The sequence below is a fragment of the Astyanax mexicanus genome, chromosome 24 (assembly GCF_023375975.1).
Source record: "Astyanax mexicanus isolate ESR-SI-001 chromosome 24, AstMex3_surface, whole genome shotgun sequence".
NCBI lineage: Eukaryota > Metazoa > Chordata > Actinopteri > Characiformes > Acestrorhamphidae > Astyanax > Astyanax mexicanus.
Genome location: NC_064431.1, coordinates 3,127,654 through 3,146,842, shown reverse-complemented (window position 1 = coordinate 3,146,842; position 19,189 = coordinate 3,127,654). Strand labels below are relative to the sequence as shown.

At 37.4% G+C, this 19,189-nt stretch overlaps 1 protein-coding gene across 5 annotated transcripts in view; it reads left to right on the top strand.

The window, feature by feature from the left end:
- Window positions 1–18,749, top strand: part of tasora (transcription activation suppressor a) — a 35,026-nt gene extending 16,277 nt beyond the window's left edge. For 2 of the 5 annotated variants that reach the window (XM_049471871.1, XM_022682226.2), the window contains exons 15-24: window positions 303–691; window positions 2,365–2,415; window positions 2,909–3,035; window positions 4,136–5,289; window positions 6,247–6,369; window positions 6,477–6,636; window positions 10,802–10,910; window positions 11,921–12,099; window positions 14,026–14,178; window positions 16,990–18,749. In XM_049471871.1, the coding sequence (XP_049327828.1) occupies window positions 303–691; window positions 2,365–2,415; window positions 2,909–3,035; window positions 4,136–5,289; window positions 6,247–6,369; window positions 6,477–6,636; window positions 10,802–10,910; window positions 11,921–12,099; window positions 14,026–14,178; window positions 16,990–18,296 (3,752 nt within the window). In that variant the 3' untranslated portion in view covers window positions 18,297–18,749. Of the gene's footprint in view, window positions 1–302; window positions 692–2,364; window positions 2,416–2,908; window positions 3,036–4,135; window positions 5,290–6,246; window positions 6,370–6,476; window positions 6,637–10,801; window positions 10,911–11,920; window positions 12,100–14,025; window positions 14,229–16,989 lie in introns of all 5 variants that reach the window. The other 3 variants (XM_049471873.1, XM_049471874.1, XM_049471872.1) reach the window with 3 other exon arrangements.
- The last annotated feature ends 440 nt before the right edge of the window (window positions 18,750–19,189 follow it).

The window sequence follows — 19,189 nt, the reverse complement described above, 5'->3', positions numbered from 1 at the left end:
AGCAGTGTGTAAGACTAGTGGAGGAGAACATGATGCCAAGATGCATGAAAACTGTAATTTATTTGTGAAATAAATGATCTAAATGACAATATTTCAAGATTTTTATTTGGAATTTGGGAGAAATGTTGTCTTTAATTTATAGAATAAAACAACAATGTTAATTTTACTCAAAAATAAACCTATAAAAATATAAAAAGCAGAGGAACTGATTCAGAAACTGAAGTTCTCTCTAATAATTGTAATAATGTTAGAAAGACCTATAGATAATCTACAGTATTTCTTTTCTTATTTCTCTATCGAAGCTGTGGAGCTCCAGTCCTGCCAGTCTCTGGCTGACGTGTTGAGCAGCGTCGGCCTTCACGACACGGACCTCAGGAAGGACAAGACTGAGGGGGCGTTAAAGGTGGTGAAGTTACTGGACAAGCTCACAGAGACAACTCATGACACAGACCTGCGGAAGGATAAAGCACAGGGTGCTCTGGTGATGAAGATGCTGGAGAACCTCAGTAAAACATTAGCAGGCTCAGCTTTAGCCAGCGCTGAAGGAACCAATCGTGTGGAGAGTACTGAAGACACTGAAGCCACTCTACGGGACAGCATGACCAAACTCGGCCTCCCCACGAACTGCGACATCGACCTGCGGAAGCGAGCTGCAGACGACGGCGAGACGCAGGGGAAGATTGACCTCGAGGTACGCCATTTTTATTTTTCTAAATCAGCAACAAATACACTTAGAAACATAGAAACTAGGTTTTGTATTGAAGTTTCAGTTGTATCACTGTAGACTGCACATTTTAGTGCTATTCCTTCGCCAACACACCTGATTCAACTAATCATATCAAATTAACCAGCGCTTTTAAAGTCGCAGAGTCTGTGTTTAATGCAGGGAGTCCACTAAAATGTGCAAGGCAGGGTAAGGTGTCTCTTGAATCAGGGTAAATAAACACTGCTGTATACTAGAGCTGGGCAATATGGTACAAATATTATACCATAATATTTAAACATGTTTTCATGATGCATAAATTGTATTGAATGCAGACAAAATGCATCAGCGGTGGCAGATTCCTAACAACTGCTATTAAAATACTAAAATCCTCATTATGATTAAAAGCCCCTGGAGACATGATGCACTTAAAATCCTTTAATTTCTCCAAAAATGGTCAGAGCTCCTTAAAATCTGGTGTGCCTTATGTATGAATTATACCAGTCAGGTATTAAGGAGTTTCAGTGAAGTTTCTCCAGCACTAAGGCTGGAGCAGTGTTAGCATTAGCCGCTAACTGCGCTAAGCACTAACTCTCTTACCATTCAGACGCGAGTATATTAGACTGTAGTCTGTGTGTTTGCCGTGTTAAAACAAGTCACGTGGGATGAAACACTACCTGATAGCACCTTGGGTTACCTGAACGCTCAGGGTTCCTCAGTGTAGCGCTGCCCGGCAGCATTTACTAGCATAGCCTTGAGACAAATAATTTGTGAAAGTCTCTGACTGTGTTTTATTAGCTTTTGTGTTTGAATTGCAGCATCTTTTCACACAAGATATGCAATAAAATAACTTGCAGAATATTTGGATGGCTTTCTGGCTAGCTCACTAGCATCGTTGCTAAGCAACCGCTCATCAGTTGCTCAGGCTCGAAGAGAGGGTGAGTGTGAGCTTTATATAACAAAACAATAGCATTAAAAATGTAGGCCTATGTCCTACAGAGCATTTTTTTTTTTTACAGGACCTGAGGAAAGTGGTGGGAAATGTCAGAGTTCAGGTTGGGAAATTGGTTCAGGCTTGTGCTCAGAGAGAGAATCTAAACTCTAAGCCAAATAAACTCAATTAGACAGAAAATTCAGACTTAGTTTCTCAGGGGCTTCTTTTAATTCTTGATAAATTAAAATATAATCATATTGCCCACCTCTACTGTATACCCAAAGCATACTGGCTGCACAAAACGTACATATGGCAAAATTCTTGCTATATTATGTCCATATATTGTGCCATAAGTTGATAACGTAATTATTTTGTCTGTCCTAGTGACTCGTGTGAGCTTTGTTCTGTATATATTTAAGATATGAGAAGCTATTTTGTCATGAAAACATTCACATGCAGAAGAAAGAGGTTTCAGAGTAGAGCTTTACCTCTCCTCTGCTGTACGGAGGAAACCACACAGCCTGTGGGCTGGAATAAATTAGCTGTCTGAAAAGGTACTGATGAATAAAACTGAAACTGAAAATGAATGAATCTAAAGAACATTAGAAACATTATTCCACACTTTCCTACAGTATTGTTAGAAATGTAGTGCTGAAGTGTAACAGAGACAGCTGCACAGTTCTGGACCTTACAGGAAAGCTGTTAGAACAGTGTTTAATCTTTACAGAAGACGCCTGGAAGAGTCCGGGCAAAGAGAGAACAGGTGGAGGCGAAAGAGGTGGGTTTTTATCTGTGGTTAAGACAGAGCTGTTAAAGAGGGTTTTTTTTTTTTTCTTGTTTTGTTTTGTCTGTTGGTGGTGGGAACTAACGTTAGATAACGATACATGATGTAAAATAGCATGGTTTTCTTTTAACTCCATCAAAAATGAGTAAAATGTGTTAAAAATGCTAAAGACGCAGAATTTAATAGAAATTATGCTGTTATGTTCATTAGGTTCATTTTTGGTAGTTTGATTGATCTTCTCAGCATTTTTATCTGCATGATATTTGATTTAGTATATGGGAAAACTTCAGAATTAATGGGAATGTATTTTATAATATATAGCTTTCTAGTTAAAGGCCAGTGAAAGACGCAGTAATGTACTAGGGTGATTATTTGTATTATATTATATTGTATTATATTATACAGACTGTTTTCTGAAATTGGTTTGGATTTGATTCATATAATATAATTAATATTAATATAAGCTGACTGAAGTTTCTAATTGCAGGAAGAAACAGCTGGAAGTCTGAGCAGCCTGGAGGCGTTTAGTCCGTGCTCAGATACGAACGGACAGCAGCGTGGAGTCAATTTACTTGGAGAAAAATCCATCCCTTGGGTGCTGATTCCCATAACAGGTATAGTTAATGTACTTGTTTCTTTTGTGATATTTTTAGGGAAGAAAAATGTTTTTTTTTTTATTATTTATTTATTTATTTATTTTTATCAAATATCAAAAAATATTATGTGGGACTCTAAGTGGTTTGAATCCCAGTCTTGCAGCTTGCCATCAGCTGCCGGAGCCCTGAGAGAGCACAATTGGGTGGGTAGATGGCACTCTTCCCCCTCATCACTCCTAGAGTGATGTAAATCAGCACAAGGCATCTGTGAGCTGATGTATCAGAACCGAGTCGCTGTGCTTTCCTCCTAATCAGCAGCAGCTCAAAAAGAGGCGGAGTCTGACTTTTTCACATGTATGGGAGGAGGCGTGTGCTAGTCTTTATCCTCCTTGTGTTGTGAGCATTACTAGTAATAGGGGGAGTCCAGCTGAGTGGGTGGGATTATCACTATAGCTAAATTGAGGAGAAAATCGAGAGAAAAAATAATTTTGCCACTTTCTTAATAATAAATAATGCATTTCAGTTTTATTTCTCTATATTTTATGAACCAGAATACATTTTCTGAGGTATGATGAGGTCTAGCAGGACTTGTGCACAGATTTGGGGGGTAATCAAATTTTGTTTAAAGGGCTAAAGCCCTATCCAGACAGATTATTTCCTCAGGGGTAGGCTGTGAAAAATATGTCACACTTCTATTTAGTGATAAAACCCTTGCATCCGGACTGCAATTGAAAAAACAGGAGCACCAGTGAGTTTTTGGCTTTCTGGGTCACGTGGCATCGCGTTCAGTAGCTCCTCCATTTCCACTCGCTGTTGTGTTTTTACATGTATCGCCGCACATTTCAAGTATAATTACGGTGACGGCAGTGTGACGTCTGACAAATAAACACAGACAGGGTCGTTCTGCACAGGAATAAATTCACAGAGGACCCCCCAAAAAAGAGAAAATGTGTCAAAAGGGTTTGTTTTAAATTCTGCTTATTCACAGATAATAATCCTGATACTCAAGACACATAAAGTGACCAGGTCTAAATCAGAGGTCTTAGACGAAACACAAGCTATCAATAGAAAAGCTCTGCTTAACTGACTTATTAATGTGATTTTTCCACTATTCACAGGTCTGAAGACTGAGAGATACACCCGCAGAAGAGATGACAATCTGGACGACCCTCGGTATCTGCAAAGCCCAACGATTTCCACACACACCAGCCCCGAGAAAAAAGACGTTTCCTGTTCGGATCAGCCCGACAGCAGTAACGTGTTGACTGAGCCTGAGGCGGAGGCGGAGATGGAGGTGGTGGAGGATCAAGATACCAACCTCACAGATGAACTGAAAGTCTCTCACAGTCAGGAGCAGCGAGGGACTTCACATAACGCTGTGGACTCCATAGTAGATGATCAAATCTCGGGCTTCTCCAACGAGGTGGAGGACCTCTTACGAGAGGAACGTGTGTACTACATTCCCTATTCTAGCTCTCACGCACACAGAGACCCCCCACGGACTCCTGTGGCACCGTTCTCAGAGTATGTCTCGCACTTTTACACCCCTTTACCTGTGCACAGTTACATTAACTCATTCAGAGAAAGCGTTAGTGCTTACATAGATCCTCAGCTGAGAAAATGGGAAAGCACAACACACCCAGTTTCACACGTTTCTTCTCCTGCACACTCTAGTGTTTCTTCTTCTGCTCCAGACGTTCTTCCTTCCTCTCCACTTGTTAGCGCACCACTGCACTCTCCCAGCACTGTCCCCGTCACAAGTCTAGCTTTAGCTTCTAGCCTAGTTACCACTAGTTCCACTTCCAGCACTCACACCCCAATTCCTTCTTCTAGTCCAGCGCAGGCTAAGCAAGAGCAGGGAGGTCTACCTCGCCTGGACGTCTGTAAAGAGGTCCACCAGCCAGCTTTGCAAGATATGCAAAGAGCGAACAAAGGACAAAGGCAGGCAGAGCAGAGCTCAGTGAGAGGTAGGAGTCTCTACCAATCCCATCAGAGTCAAGGTGAGCCTTCAAATGGGTCCATTAGCAGCCTTACTGTGGAAGCCCAGTCTCGCTTGGTCTTGGGTGCAGGAGAAAGTGCGGTTAATGCCAGGCCGGCGATCGGGAGCCTGGCTGTGGATCCAGCTCCAGCTGATATCAGCAGTCTCCTCAGCCAGCTGCAGCCGGAAGTCATCAGCAACCTGGTGAAGATTATCGAAGGCGTCCAGAAGAACACCGTCCACTTCTACACCCATTCTGCCGAGGAGGAGAGTGACGTTTGTTGGGAAATAAAGGTATGAGAACAAAAACAATACAATCTTTCAGTCCATCAGTTTGTTGTCCGAAATCGAACAAAATGAAATGTTTGGCCAAAGTCTGAAGGCCCACTACCAAATACCACACACATTTTTTTTTATTTTTTTTTTTTATGGGTTTTTATCAGTTTAACTATTTTTTTTTTTCCCACCATTTGGAGAAAATAAGTGCGTAATTGTATTTTTGGTCTTGCAAACTAAAGTTTAACACACTTTCACACCGAACAACCCTTCAAACCGAAGACGGAGGAGCACACGGTCCAAAATCAAACAAAATAAATTGGATCAAAGGTTGAAGACCCAATACAAAATACAGAAATAAACATTTTTTGGTTGATCACTCCAATTCACTATTGGAGAACTTGGATATTCTGTATTTTTGTATTGTGTGTGTTTGTTTTTTTATTCCGTCACATTTCAAATTTTTAGATTTTTGATCGCGCTGTCTGTTCATTAATTAATCTAAATTAATTAAGTGAATTAATAATAATCTGCATACATTTACAAGCTCCCTATAATGTAAAATCAGTCAGTAACAGATGCTGTAAACACTGTATATCTTCTACAACACTCGACCCATAAATTGTAAAATTATAAAACTATTATATTAACTACACTAAGACATTTTTACATTAATAAACACGAAAAAAAAAAAAAACACTTGAAAAACTCTTGAAAAAGAGAAAAATTAAGCTTAAGAGCTATTTTTATTTTGGTTCTGTGGCTGTACACTGACTACTTCACATCGTATTAAAGTGTCATGTGTTCGGTACTGTTTCATGAAAATATATATAATAAACTATGTACGTAAATGTAAGGGGTGTACTCACTTTTGTAAGATACTGAAGGTGAAGCACACTTATAGTAACAGTCGTTTTGTTGACTTTACTCGTACTCTGTACTGATCTGTGTTTTAATATTTGGATGGTTTTGCAGGAATACCTGAAGAGGCTCGGGAATTCTGAGTGTGATCCTCAGACCTTTATTGAGAAAAAAGACAATCAAGACAAGCTGCTTATAATCATCCAGAACATCGACATCGCCGCTCACGTTCACAAGGTACCAGTAAAAGATTCCCCCTTATATCATCTTCCCGTGGATTATAATGTCATGCCAGGGACAATTAAACAAATCATATTTATATTTTTCTTATATTAAACCTACAGATACCTGCTTTAGTCTCCCTGAAGAAGCTTCCGTCAGTAAGCTTTGCTGGAGTAGACACTCTGGATGATATAAAGAATCACACCTATAACGAGCTCTTCGTTTCTGGGGGATTCATCGTCTCTGACGAATTCGTTCTGAACCCCGATTTCATCAAACAGGGTAAGATATTGTTCTGAAATTAGAGCTGTTTATTAGCGAGAACTTGGCGATATAATGCGTTTCATGATACAGGTGTTACGATATATCAATATATTGCAGAATATTGGAGTACTGTAAACAAGGTGATACTTTGCATTTTTTTTTTCATTTAATTCGAAAAAATTGTCATCATAAAAACATTATTATATGTTATATTTATAAAATCTGATTAAAGGAAAAGTTTTATTGTTATCCAATCAGAACAGTATATAGAGTACAACATCTATCTAGTGGGTGGGGTTGAACCAGTGTCTACCACCATATATATATATATATATATATTAGAGGCCGACCGATCGATCGGCCAGCCGATTTAATCGGCCGATTTTTGTTATTTTTTTATCAATCGGCATCGGCCGATTTTCTTATTTGGCCGCGCCGATTTTAATCCGGCACATCTGCGGGCAGCTACTTGGAACGCAGCGCAAGGTTTCAAGAGTGAGCAAGACTTTCAACGGGTAAGGCATCCATTTTTACAATCCAGTGTCCCAAAGTCTATATTTTCTCTCATGATTAGTAATCTGTGATGTTGCTTCATTTACTGAAAAAGAATAGAATTTCAACTGCATCGGTGTTGTAGCATTTCTCTCCAAACGGATCTATGCTTAGCGTTGATGGCAGGAGTGCATTTGGAATGCGCCCTGACTATGCAAAGCAAGCCCTATCTATAAGCTCTAGTATAAAATAACTGACGTCTCTTCTTCAGAAACGAAAATCTAAGTAAATAAAATCAAATTAACACTTGATATTTTCAGTATTTAAATTATTTTTAGACGAAATGAAAAAGGGCAGGACTAAAACTGTTTAAGGATATTAGCAGCATCAGCTGCGCTGATGAGGACTGTACTTCTCCTTATATATAAACAGTGTTGGGCACGTTACTTTGAAAAAGTAATTAGTTATAGTTACTCGTTACTTCTCCAAAAAAGTAACTGAGTTACTAACGGAGTTACTCCACTATAAAAGTAATTAGTTACCAGTAAAAGTAACTATGGCGTTACTTTTTATTATTCGCCCGTCAAAAAAAGGAAATCAATTATGCATTTACTATTATTATTAGAAAAATAACAAAAAATAACAAACGAAAATAAACCCAAAATGTTGACAAAAATATAATCTAACGAATTTCAAAAAAATAAAACGAAATTCTCCACACAACCAAAGAAAATTACTAAAACTTGTAATACTGAAAAAAGCGGAAAAACGCGTCTGGGGATGAAATTTAACAAACCAAGCCACACTCAAAAAAAATATGTATATATAAAACAAAATAATGGACAAAAACAACAATTTAATGCCCGTTAAAATGGTATTAATATAACAGCTTCACCAAAAGAGAATAGAGCTTAGATCGTGCCCAAAAAATCCGACCCAGCCGGAGCCCGTGCACATTCTGCCCAAGCCCGAACCATAAACTGTCATTATGAGCCTGACCCGATCCGCCCCATAAACTGTCTGTTTTCGGGCTGATTGAATGAGCGAAATATAATCAGAATTATGTTAATTAACACTGTAACATAGAAGCATAGAACTATTATTTAATTTAAATGATTTTTAAGAACAGCTACACACAGTGCTGCAAGTCAAACGCGGAGGCGTTCACGTGCGCCCAGAGCTACGTGATTACAGTTTTCATTTTTATTATAGTTTAATTTTATTTTGTTTTTATTTTTTCTGTTCATTTTAGGGTGGGCTTGCTAGCGCGAGCGCTTTACACAAGAACTAACGGACCACGAGTGCCGCGCGCTCGGCACAACAACTCCCGCTGTACAACTCCGCTGTACAACAGCGCTTATAAATAAATTAAACACAAAAATGAGGATATTCTATCAGTAATTTCAGTTCGTTTTAGTTAGTTTTATAAACACAAAATACAGTTCGAGATAGTTATGTTTTTCCTTTTAATTACCGTTTTTATTAGATTCAGTTAACACAAATGTTTTTCACTTTCAATTTTCGCTATTTCGTTCGCTTTAGTGAACAATAATAATTGGTTACTTAGCAACATTGTGATTATCACACCAGAGCTTTATATAAAATAAAAATAGGAGCCTGATTTCGGGTCGGTCCTCAGGTCAGGTGGGATTCGGGCAGAGAATCTAAGCTCTAAAATAGAAAGCAGCAGCACCACAAAAACCGGAGCAGCTAAAAAGAGCTTAACGTCCTTAATTCGGAACTTGGGTTGTCCACGGCAATCACTGAATTGATTAGAGCACGCAAATCATCACAATTGTGCCTCACTTCACCACGCCAAACCACAGGCACAGCGGCCAGAAGCTCAAGTTCACCGGACAGAGGAGGGGTTAACCAGGGCAAAGCGAAATAAAAAAAAAAAGTTCATAGAGCTGCTAAAGTAACGTGCTGTAACGGGGTGTCGGAAATGGTAACGGCGTTATAGTTACAGTCATAGTAATTAGTTAGATTACTCGTTACTGAAAAAAAGTAACGGCGTTAGTAACCGGCGTTAGTGCCGCCTCCTGCTGTTCTGCTGTAAAACTCACCCGTTTAAAGCGGTTTGCGCTGTTAGATATTAAATGAAACGATGAGCAGAATTTTCTGTTTTGTCGGGTTCTACTTTAGAACGCCCTCCAGACTTTTCTGATAAAAGCTCATTTTATCCTGAACCTATAAAGTCCGCGCTCTTCAGCTTTCTGAACTCATTTTCCGCTCACGCACCGAACCTCCAGTACAGCTGATGAGACGCGTTTCTCTGGCTAAGGAGCTCATTTGAAGAAGAAAAAAAAAACAGATAAAGCTATATTTAAATTACAGCACATGTCTGTTTTTGCATTATTTATAATTTTATTCTTAATTTAAACGTCACCCATTTTTGTAAAATAATAGCTGCAGCCCTAATGTGAACATTTTATAACATTGTCCTCCCATGTCCATTCGTTTTCAACTGCATGGAGTTGAAGAAGAAATGAGCTTTGCCGTTTTGGAGTAACTATCTAAAGTTGTCACATTATGGAAGTCTTCTTGCACTCTGTTAAACATATTAAAATGAATAATTAATAGACTAACAGACTGCAACAAGTCATACATTTGTTAATTAGTAGGCCCCTACAGTAAATTTTATATAATAGCCAACATAATATTTCTACTATAAACATGAATATATAGTGTATATAGAACATATGTTATATAATGAATAAAATAAAATGTTATGGATAATACAATCTAAATAAAATTAATATTTGTTTTATTAACATATAGTGATATAGTAACATTAAAGTCACTATAAAATGCTAACCTTATTTTCAATAAATTGTGTGAAGTTTACAACTGTTGTTCCTCCTCTTACTAATATGATTTTAAGCATGCCAAATAAATATAATAAGATAGCATATCGGCCCTAAAAATCGGCAGGTCACATCGGCCATCGGCTGACTCTGACCACTAATGATCGGTATCGGCATCGGCCTTAGAAAAACCCATATCGGTCGGTCTCTAATATATATATTTAAAACTGCTATCTAGTAACACTGCTATATATAACAATTATTTTCATATTTTATTTTCACATTTATAACGCTTTTCTCCTAATATGTAACTGAAATATAGGGATGTTATGTTTGATCTGTTTAATATAAAATATAAACATATATTATAAATATAATATAAAAGCTGCAGTAAGGTTGAAGGGATCTGCTTACTATTCGTAAAAATCTACAAAAAATAATAATAAATGTAAAGGAAACAATAGCTTGCAAATCACTTTGTTTGTTTACAAATTAGAAACTGAATTTGTGTAAAAATGTAAAAAAAACTAAATTGTATTTAAAAATCGCTCATATATTTAAAGATTTTTAAGATTTAAGGATGTTCTAACTTTGGCTGGACAGAGCACTTCATGTATATATAATACATAAAAAAATAAAAATAATATATATATATATATATATATATATATATATATATATATATATATATATATATATATATATAATTTGTTCTTGATCAATAAAGTTGTTTGTAGGCGCAGCAATTTGCACTATAGGTACACGGTATCGGTAGGAGGTAATGTAAATGACATGTATTAATCTCTAGTGATAATGCTGCAATTTCCTGCTTTTAGATTTGGTTATTTATTTATTTATTTGTCCTATTTTTAAATGTGTTTTAGAGAGACTCGAAACTCTTCTCCAGTATCTTGAGGAGCTGAACACTCCAGAGAGTCCGTGGAGGTGGAGAGTGCACTGTAAAACACACAAGAAGGTCAAAGAGCAAAGCAGGTGAGTAGGAACTCTTAAGTAGTTGCTGAACTATGGCTGTTACCTGATATATGACATAGATTTAGTGTTGTCAGACTGCAGTTCTGTGTTAAATATCATCAAAAGCCAGTTGTTGTTTTCGTAATTCGCTTTGTTTACGCCCACTGGTTCTTTGACGTGCACTAGTGGAATTCAAACAAAGCTGCTGCATAACATTTCATTAACAGAACATGGAATCAGCTCCCATTTCAGTTTCTCTGAATCAGTTTCTCTGATTTTGCTATTTATAGGTTTATGTTTGAGTAAAATTAACATTGATGTTTTATTCTATAAACTACAGACAAAATAAAAATAAAATAAAAATATTGTCATTTAGAGCATTTATTTGCAGAAAATGAGAAATGGCTTAAAACTTAATTTAATATTTAGTGGAATAACCCTGCTGGTTTTTAATCAAAGTTTTCATGCATCTTGGCATCATGTTCTCCTCCACCAGTCTTACACACTGCTTTTGGATAATATATTGATTATACTCCAGAGGTTTTCAATTTGGTAAAATCAAAGAAACTGTGGTCTGGGTTTTTTTTCCAGAGCTGCATGTTCCCACAATGCACTTTGTAAAATTTTGTCATTGCGTTGCATTGTGTGAGGATGCTTAAACCCCTATTAAATACCATCATTAAAAGCTTAATAAAATCTTGTACGTCACCTTTAATTTTTGCACTGGTGATTTTAATGTTTTAGTTTTTCAAATAATTAAACAAAATATCTTGAATATATTGTTTACATTAATATTTATTTAGTAAGCAGTTATTATTATTCTTTAAGAGAAGCACAGGCTAGTACTATATAAGATTATTACAAACACATTTTTGCAATAATGCAAAACATCGTTTATTATATTTTATAATAAATATTGTTTTTGGTCAGTATCGCACACCCCTCGTCTTAATATATTCCCAGTATTTCACAAGATAATCAGTAAATAATGTGAATAATTGTGTTAACTGGTGTAATTGTGATGTTCTCAGGTGTAACAGTGAGGCTCTGAGTATACTGAACCTCCTGGCGATGTACCACAAGAAACAGATAGTGGAGTTCTTGTCGTATCATGAGTGTGACGGTCAGTCCCGCCAAGCTCCTGACCTGGACTGTCTGGTGAAGCTTCAAGCTCAGAACATCCGGCAGCGTCACGTTATATTTCTCACAGGTGCTTCACTTCACTTTCTTTTTCCATGCTTATGATTATCTATTTTAGTGGGGCTGGTGGGAAATCCTTCTACTGGAAATATTGTGTGATTATACCACAATTCTATTATTTCTGTTTATTGAAAGATTTTAAGTTAAAGAGGAGGAGAAAATACTATCTTTTTGGCCATAACGATTTCATAGTTGCTAGGTTACCTGTATGCGGCGGAGTAATACACGGAGAGCTTCGGTTACAGTGCATTACCGGCTGATAACGGCACTTACAGAACGCCTCTCAGCCAATCACATCGCAGTGGTGTAATCTGACAATAATGAACTGTAACAACTCCAGACCTGTCTCAGTAATTACTTTATCGGCTTATTGTACAATATATGGACATAATAATATTTGCCTACCTGCATATTAGGGGCGGGGCAGTATAGCCCTTTTGAGATATATTCTATTATATAAATGGTGTTAAATATCAATATTTTTATTGAAATGTACACTTTAAAGTCCTTAGGTTCCATCCCCAATTCAATTTAATAGAGTTACTGCTTCATTACTCCACGCAAGAAGAGCTTATTATTGATTTTGTTTAAAAACAGTAGCTTTATTTTTTTTATTTAATTTGTTTAGGATATTTGAGCATTTGCCCAAATTCCACAATTTTGAATATTCTTAAAAATGAAAAGTTAATTTCTCAAATCCAGTAAATGTCATTGCTATATTATTGTATAGTATGATAACAGTAACAAATATAGTATATAGTATTTATAAAATGAGATTAATATCATTTGACAGTCATTTTTGGGATTGTTGTGGCGTGCTTAGAAATAACTACAGGACTGGACCTGAGTTTAATTGTAGTCATTGAATAATAGGCCCAGATTAGGTTGTAAAATATGTTATATATATTGTGTGATTATTTGTCTGATTGGTTGTGATTATTTTCTGTCATGCCCTCCATTTGTTCTTCTTCCTACTGGTGAGAAGAGCTAAATTTTTAGGTGCCAAGTAGGGGTGGGCAATATTATATCGTATACAATATATCGTGACACAGAAATAAAATGATATTAAAAATCCATATCGTGATAATAGGGATGGTTTGTCTTAAAAGTAGTCTATTATTTACTGTGAAGCTTTAAGTGTATTTATTGTATAATTGTTTCAGGTTGCAGTTTATATGCATGCACTAAATATTCTGCAATATTATTTGCTGCAATATATTATTTTATGCTATATTATTTATTTTGCCACATTATTCTCTTATACTATTGTACTATATTCCTAAAATGAATTAATTATTTTAGTTTTCCTATATCGCCAAGTATATCTTTATCGCAAAAATACCCTGAAATATCGTGATATTATTTTAGAGCCATATCGCCCACCCCTAGTGCCAAGTCCAATTTTGCAGTACATTTTGATAGTTTGACGTACCTATATTAAACATATTTTTAGGAGATTCTAGGATACTATGTTTTTTTTTTGTTTGTTTTTTTGTTTGTTTTTAAGGAGATTTTTTTTTAGCCCCAGATCAGGTTGTAAATCAGGTTGTAAATTATCTGTTATGGTACGAGTCCACTGGCACTTAAGCCTCGACGCATCCTGTTCATTTTAATGGAGAAAGCCACCGCATGCTGCGGTGCATGCTGGGTTGCGTTGCGTTGAAGAAGAAAAAAAAAGGTCAGCTGTGCTCACCTTAATTCAGATAAATATGGCCCGCCCTCTGCATCCAGCCAATCAGGGAACAGCAGGCTGTGACTTCACACACTACTTCGCCTATTTCTGTTGCTTCAATTGTATTCAAAATCGCAGCGGACACGCCCAAATACGAGAGATCAGAGACTGCTAAAAGTGATAGTGGACACGTACTGTTAATGCTTTGTGTTTTTTTTGGTGTTTAACATTTTCATGTTTTCTTTTCATTGTTCTTTTCTGCAGAGCGCAGATTTGAGATGTTTCCTCATTACTCCAGCAGTGGCATAGTTATCGCAAACATCGACGACATACTGTATAGCATGGCCAGCCTGATTGGTGAAGCCTGTGATAAAATCCCCTCTGCAAACCTGCAGTCCTGTCCTGCGTCACCAACACGTACGTCTGAGTAAATCCAAAAGCCAAAAAAAACAAAAACAGATGAATTGGTTAGTCCAAGATCATGTTTTCATTTATATTTGTATATTTGATGGGCCTCATTCACCAACATCTTCCTGAGAATTCCATTAAATTTGTTTTTAAAAAGTCCTAAATTATAAAATCTACAACAGGATTCGTGATGTTTGTAAGCTGGTGGATCCTGTAGCAGATGAGCAAGTATTTGGACAGATGTGTTCTTTAGGGCTGCAACTAATGACTTTTTATTGATTTTAGCAGGCGACTAATCTACCGATTATTTGCTCTATTAGTCGATTAATCATGATTGTTTTTTGTCATGCCCTTCATTTATACTAACTACTGGTGAGGACAGCTAAACATTTAGGCTCCAAGACCAATTTTGCAGCACATTTTAATAGTTTGACAAGCCTCACACAGGCTGGATGTTATTTTTAGGAGATTCTATGATACTGTATGTATTTTTTTTACTTTTTTTAAGGAGATTCCTCTCTGAAATGATTGTTTTTCTAAGAAAATAAAGTCTCTTTTTTTTATATTAAAGTCTGTGATTACTAGGGGTGTCACGATTCTCTAAATCCTCAATTCGATTTTATTTTCGATTCTCGATTTCTTTTTTTTTTGTTTTTTTACAGCAGAGAGGCATATGCCAGTTTTAGATTAGTCTATGGTCAGTCATTGGTTTGATTCATCAAATTTACAATATCTTATTTCAAAAGGTGGACTTGATATAAGTGATGCAAAGCGATACAAGTGATCTGTAATACACCACATTAGGCACTAATGGTCAAATTTAAATAATTTAATTAAGATATATATTTAATGACATCTAGTGTTTTTTTTGGTAGCAGCAGTGTGTACTATTGAAACAGCAATGTGCAACATAACAAAATAAATACTAAAAAAATACAGGAACAGTCATGTACAAAATAATAGAACAATTAGAGCCTTAAAAACTGAACTCTATCCTATTATAACAGTTAAACATGAAAAATAAGACTCGATCCCTGAGAATGAGAAGTTTTTTTCTTTAACAAAGATATATTATTAACTTTCCAATCCAATTCACGCTCCAAAAATATGTGGATTGATCTTTTCCAGGTGACTTTAGGCACTATTTTTTTTGACGAAACCGACACTTAAGAGAGAGCGATGTGTTCATTCGTAGTTTTGATGCCTTCAGTGAGAATCTACAATGTAAATAGTCATGAAAATAAAGAAAACGCATTAAAAAAGAGAAGGTGTGTCCAAACTTTTGGGCTGTAGTATATATATGTCTTCCTCTCCCCCTTTTTTTACACTTGTCTACGATAATGAAATTCCACGTCTACAATTTTTTTTAGTCAAAGTTGCAGCCCTATTGCTCATGCAAAACATCAAGTTTATCTCTAGTCTCAGTGAGTTTTAAGAATAATTTCTTCGTAAGAGCGGTTGGTGAATGATGCCCAGTGTTTGTCTTGGTGTCCATTGCACTTTGGACGTGTTCATTTTCATGCACATTATTATTACTCTCACTCTAGATGTAATAAAACAGCCCTGACTTGTTTAGGTGATATAATGTATCCCCATATGTTACCTCAAGCTACAGCCAGGGTTGCCAGGTCCAGCAAAAAAACGCCTGTAAGAAGTTTGAACTAGCCCGATATTTAATCTTCAGATCCACAGACAGGCACCTGCGATAAATATAAAAGTAGCCCAAAAAAAAAAACTCACTGTGACCTTTACATTTTAATCAAACAAAACCAGTTTGATGGAAAAACTGCAAATCTGGCAACTTGGGTCACAAGAGAGCAATACAAGGGGAAATGTTAATATTAAAACAAGTAAATACTAATAACTAAACAAATTATATCAAAATAATAAAGACTTAATGGCAATTTACATTAAGTACTTATACATTTCTCTCTCAGTAAAATTCTTATAAAAAACTTCTTCACAATAGAAGGTAAAAATAAAAGTAATATTTTCTGTTAATATTTACACCTCAATTAAAGGTATTTAAGTAGACATTTCTGAAAAATAACAATGTGATCTGTGTAAATATGTATCTTTTTTAATGTTTTTTTAATTTATAAAAGTACTGCAAGTCAACTATCAAAACGTCCTTCAAAATCTGTCTAGGGCCTTAAAAGTTTAGCTGCGAAGATGCAGTAAAACATGCATTAGATCAGGAGCCTCAACATTAGAAAACAAATGAAGACTAATAAAAAAAATAAATAAATAAAAATCGTCAGATTGGTCGACTATTGAATAGTCATTAGTTGCAGCCATTACGTGGCAGCCACAAAAAAATATTAAATACTGTTTTGTAAAATGAAGTGTAATGGGATAGAGTGCTGCTACAGACTAGTAGCTCTCCAGCCCAGAGGCTTGTTGAACCCAATTGCAGAACAATTGATCTCAAAGCAGATAAACCCAAAAAGAAAGGAATAAATAAATAAATGAACTCACCCCTCCTCACGCAGGATTGAACCTGTGCCGTCAGGGTCGCGATACAATACACTACCGCTGCCTCAGCTAGTGAATTGGGACGCAGCCGGTGAAAAAAAGCCCTTTTAAGGAGATAGGGAGCCCAAGAACAGGCAGAAACTAAAGTCAGACGGGGAGGAATGTAAACAAAAACTCACCAGAGTCAAATAACCTCACAAGCTAGATGTTTCAAGCTTGCGGGCCACATCTGGCCCTCCGGCTGCCTATTGCCTACCCCTGGCCAAGCCGTCCCTCTAAGTTGAGCGACTGCGTAACTCAATAATACAGTATTCTCAATTCTCTGTCGTTTGTCTTGTTATCTAGTGCGTGAAGAGGACATGAGCCTGTGTTCTGAAACTGATAGTACATCTACCAAACTGTCCAACCTCACTGGGGGCTGCACATCTTTTGCACTGGATGCAGAATCTGGTCTTCTATCCGAGCCGTACTCGTGCGCACCTGATCACGCGGCCGTGAGCAAAGCAAATGAAGCAGCAGCAGTAGCAGCTTCTGTGCCCTCGCCTGTTACTGAGGCACCACAGGAATTAGACTTTGAAGCTTTGAAGGCGGCGATTTCTCTGTTTAGGGAGTCAAAAATACAGGAGCACTCTTCACACGGCCAGCTATCGCAAGGGACCTTCAGCGTCAACCCTCACCAGAGCTTTCTCAGTCAGAGTGAGGAGGTTCCCTCGGGGAGTAATAGTGGAACGACGATAACGATGGAAGAATCGCTAACTGAAAAGTTAATGACACATCAGTCATCATCTTCAGAAGCTGCCAACATGGCCCAGATTGGCACTGAAGCTAAAGATGAAGCAGAAGCTAAAGCTAAAGCTTGCTCAGGCACGAGCGCTGGCCTGAACGATTCAGAAGGAAACGCATCTACATCTACCTTCTCGTTTTCCAGCAACGTGCAACTCGCCTGCAGTCAAACATCCAACCGAGATCAAGCCATTGCTACTACTACTACTTCTTCTTCTTCTTCTACTACTACTACTTCTTCTTCTTCTTCTACTACTACTGCTTCTATTTCTAAACCCCAGATAAGTCCAAATCTGACCAGCGAGACTCCAACAGACTCCACCCAGGAAAACACGGTCATCAAAAGTACAACAGAAGTGTCCACCTCCAGTTCTTCCATCACCCAGTCAATCAAGGACACTTCCATAATTGCCACAATGGCCAATGCCAAGCACAACACCAACGCTGGTCTCCTGCCAGTGCCTGGAAGGATGGCGGCCTTCAGCGTGAACAATGCTTTAGTCGGTATGGACCGGATGTTGCTGCAGAGCAGCAGCAGCACATTGTGGCCTCAAGGTTCTGTAGGTCTGAACAGCCCCGCACTTTCCTCCCAAAACGCTGCTATCGGACTGAGATCGGTGACCAACAGTCTCAGTATGGTCACGCATTCGGGCGTACGGGGGCTCATGCACAACAACAACGTGCACATGGCCTGGAACAGCCTGGCACAAGGTGCGGCGGCGGCGTCAAGCGTTTGGGGCGTTCAGCACAGTATGGTACTGGGACAAGTCCCCCGGACTCAGTTCCTCCAGAACTACGCCTGGCAGGGCAACCCCGCCTACCAAGGGAACAGGTATCCTCCTCGTAGAGGAGGCTTTGGTGGCTGGTGAGCCAAACCGTGCCCACCGTGCCAGCTGTGCCTGTAAATAGTTTAAATATCAAAGTCTGGCTGTTTTTTCATTTTTTCTCAATTTTCTGTTTGAGGAAGACAAAGCAAGACAAACTAACGTAAAACAAAGCTGTTCTGTAAAAAAAAAAAAAAAAAAAAAAAAAAAACCTTGTCTCATTTCATACTTTGTACAGATCATTATATTTGTATTTTGAAAATTTTGTTAAAAAAACAAAAAAAGGTTGGATTGTCTGGTTTACTTTTCATTTTGGGGAGAAAAAAACACTACAGGCAAGAAGAGTTGGTCTAAGGCCCTGGTTTTAAAGTTAATATTATTTTTTTAAAAACAAGCAAACTGAACAAACTGTAGCAGCTGTTTGTTATTCGTCTCTCAGCAGGGAGTCATTTTCTTCATTTGTGCATAAACCAAAATAAACCAACATTTGAATTTAAAGCTGTGGTGGTTTGAGTTTGATTTTGGCTCGATTGAATGCAGTTCTCTGCATTAGTCTCTGCACAGATATGCTTTGTATAGAACAGGGTGTTTTATTGTGTGTTTATTGTGGAGTACCATGACTTATTTATTTAGTGTTATTAGGGTTTTAATGTGAAATTTAAATTGGATTTCAGCTGTGTTCACATTACAAACCGAAATGCTCTGATCCGGTTTATGTTAAAGTGGTTAAATAATCCGTATTAGACTTAAATGTGAACGTATCTCTACACTGACAATCTGAAGGCACATTCAGACAACTACTTACGTTCACATATTCTATTTTCAACTATATTTTGAGTACCGGATTTTTCACACTGTAAGCGTACCGGATTATGAGGAGCATTATGCGACACTAGTAAGGAACTAGGAAGGTGTCGCTATGTTTATTTTTTCTAATT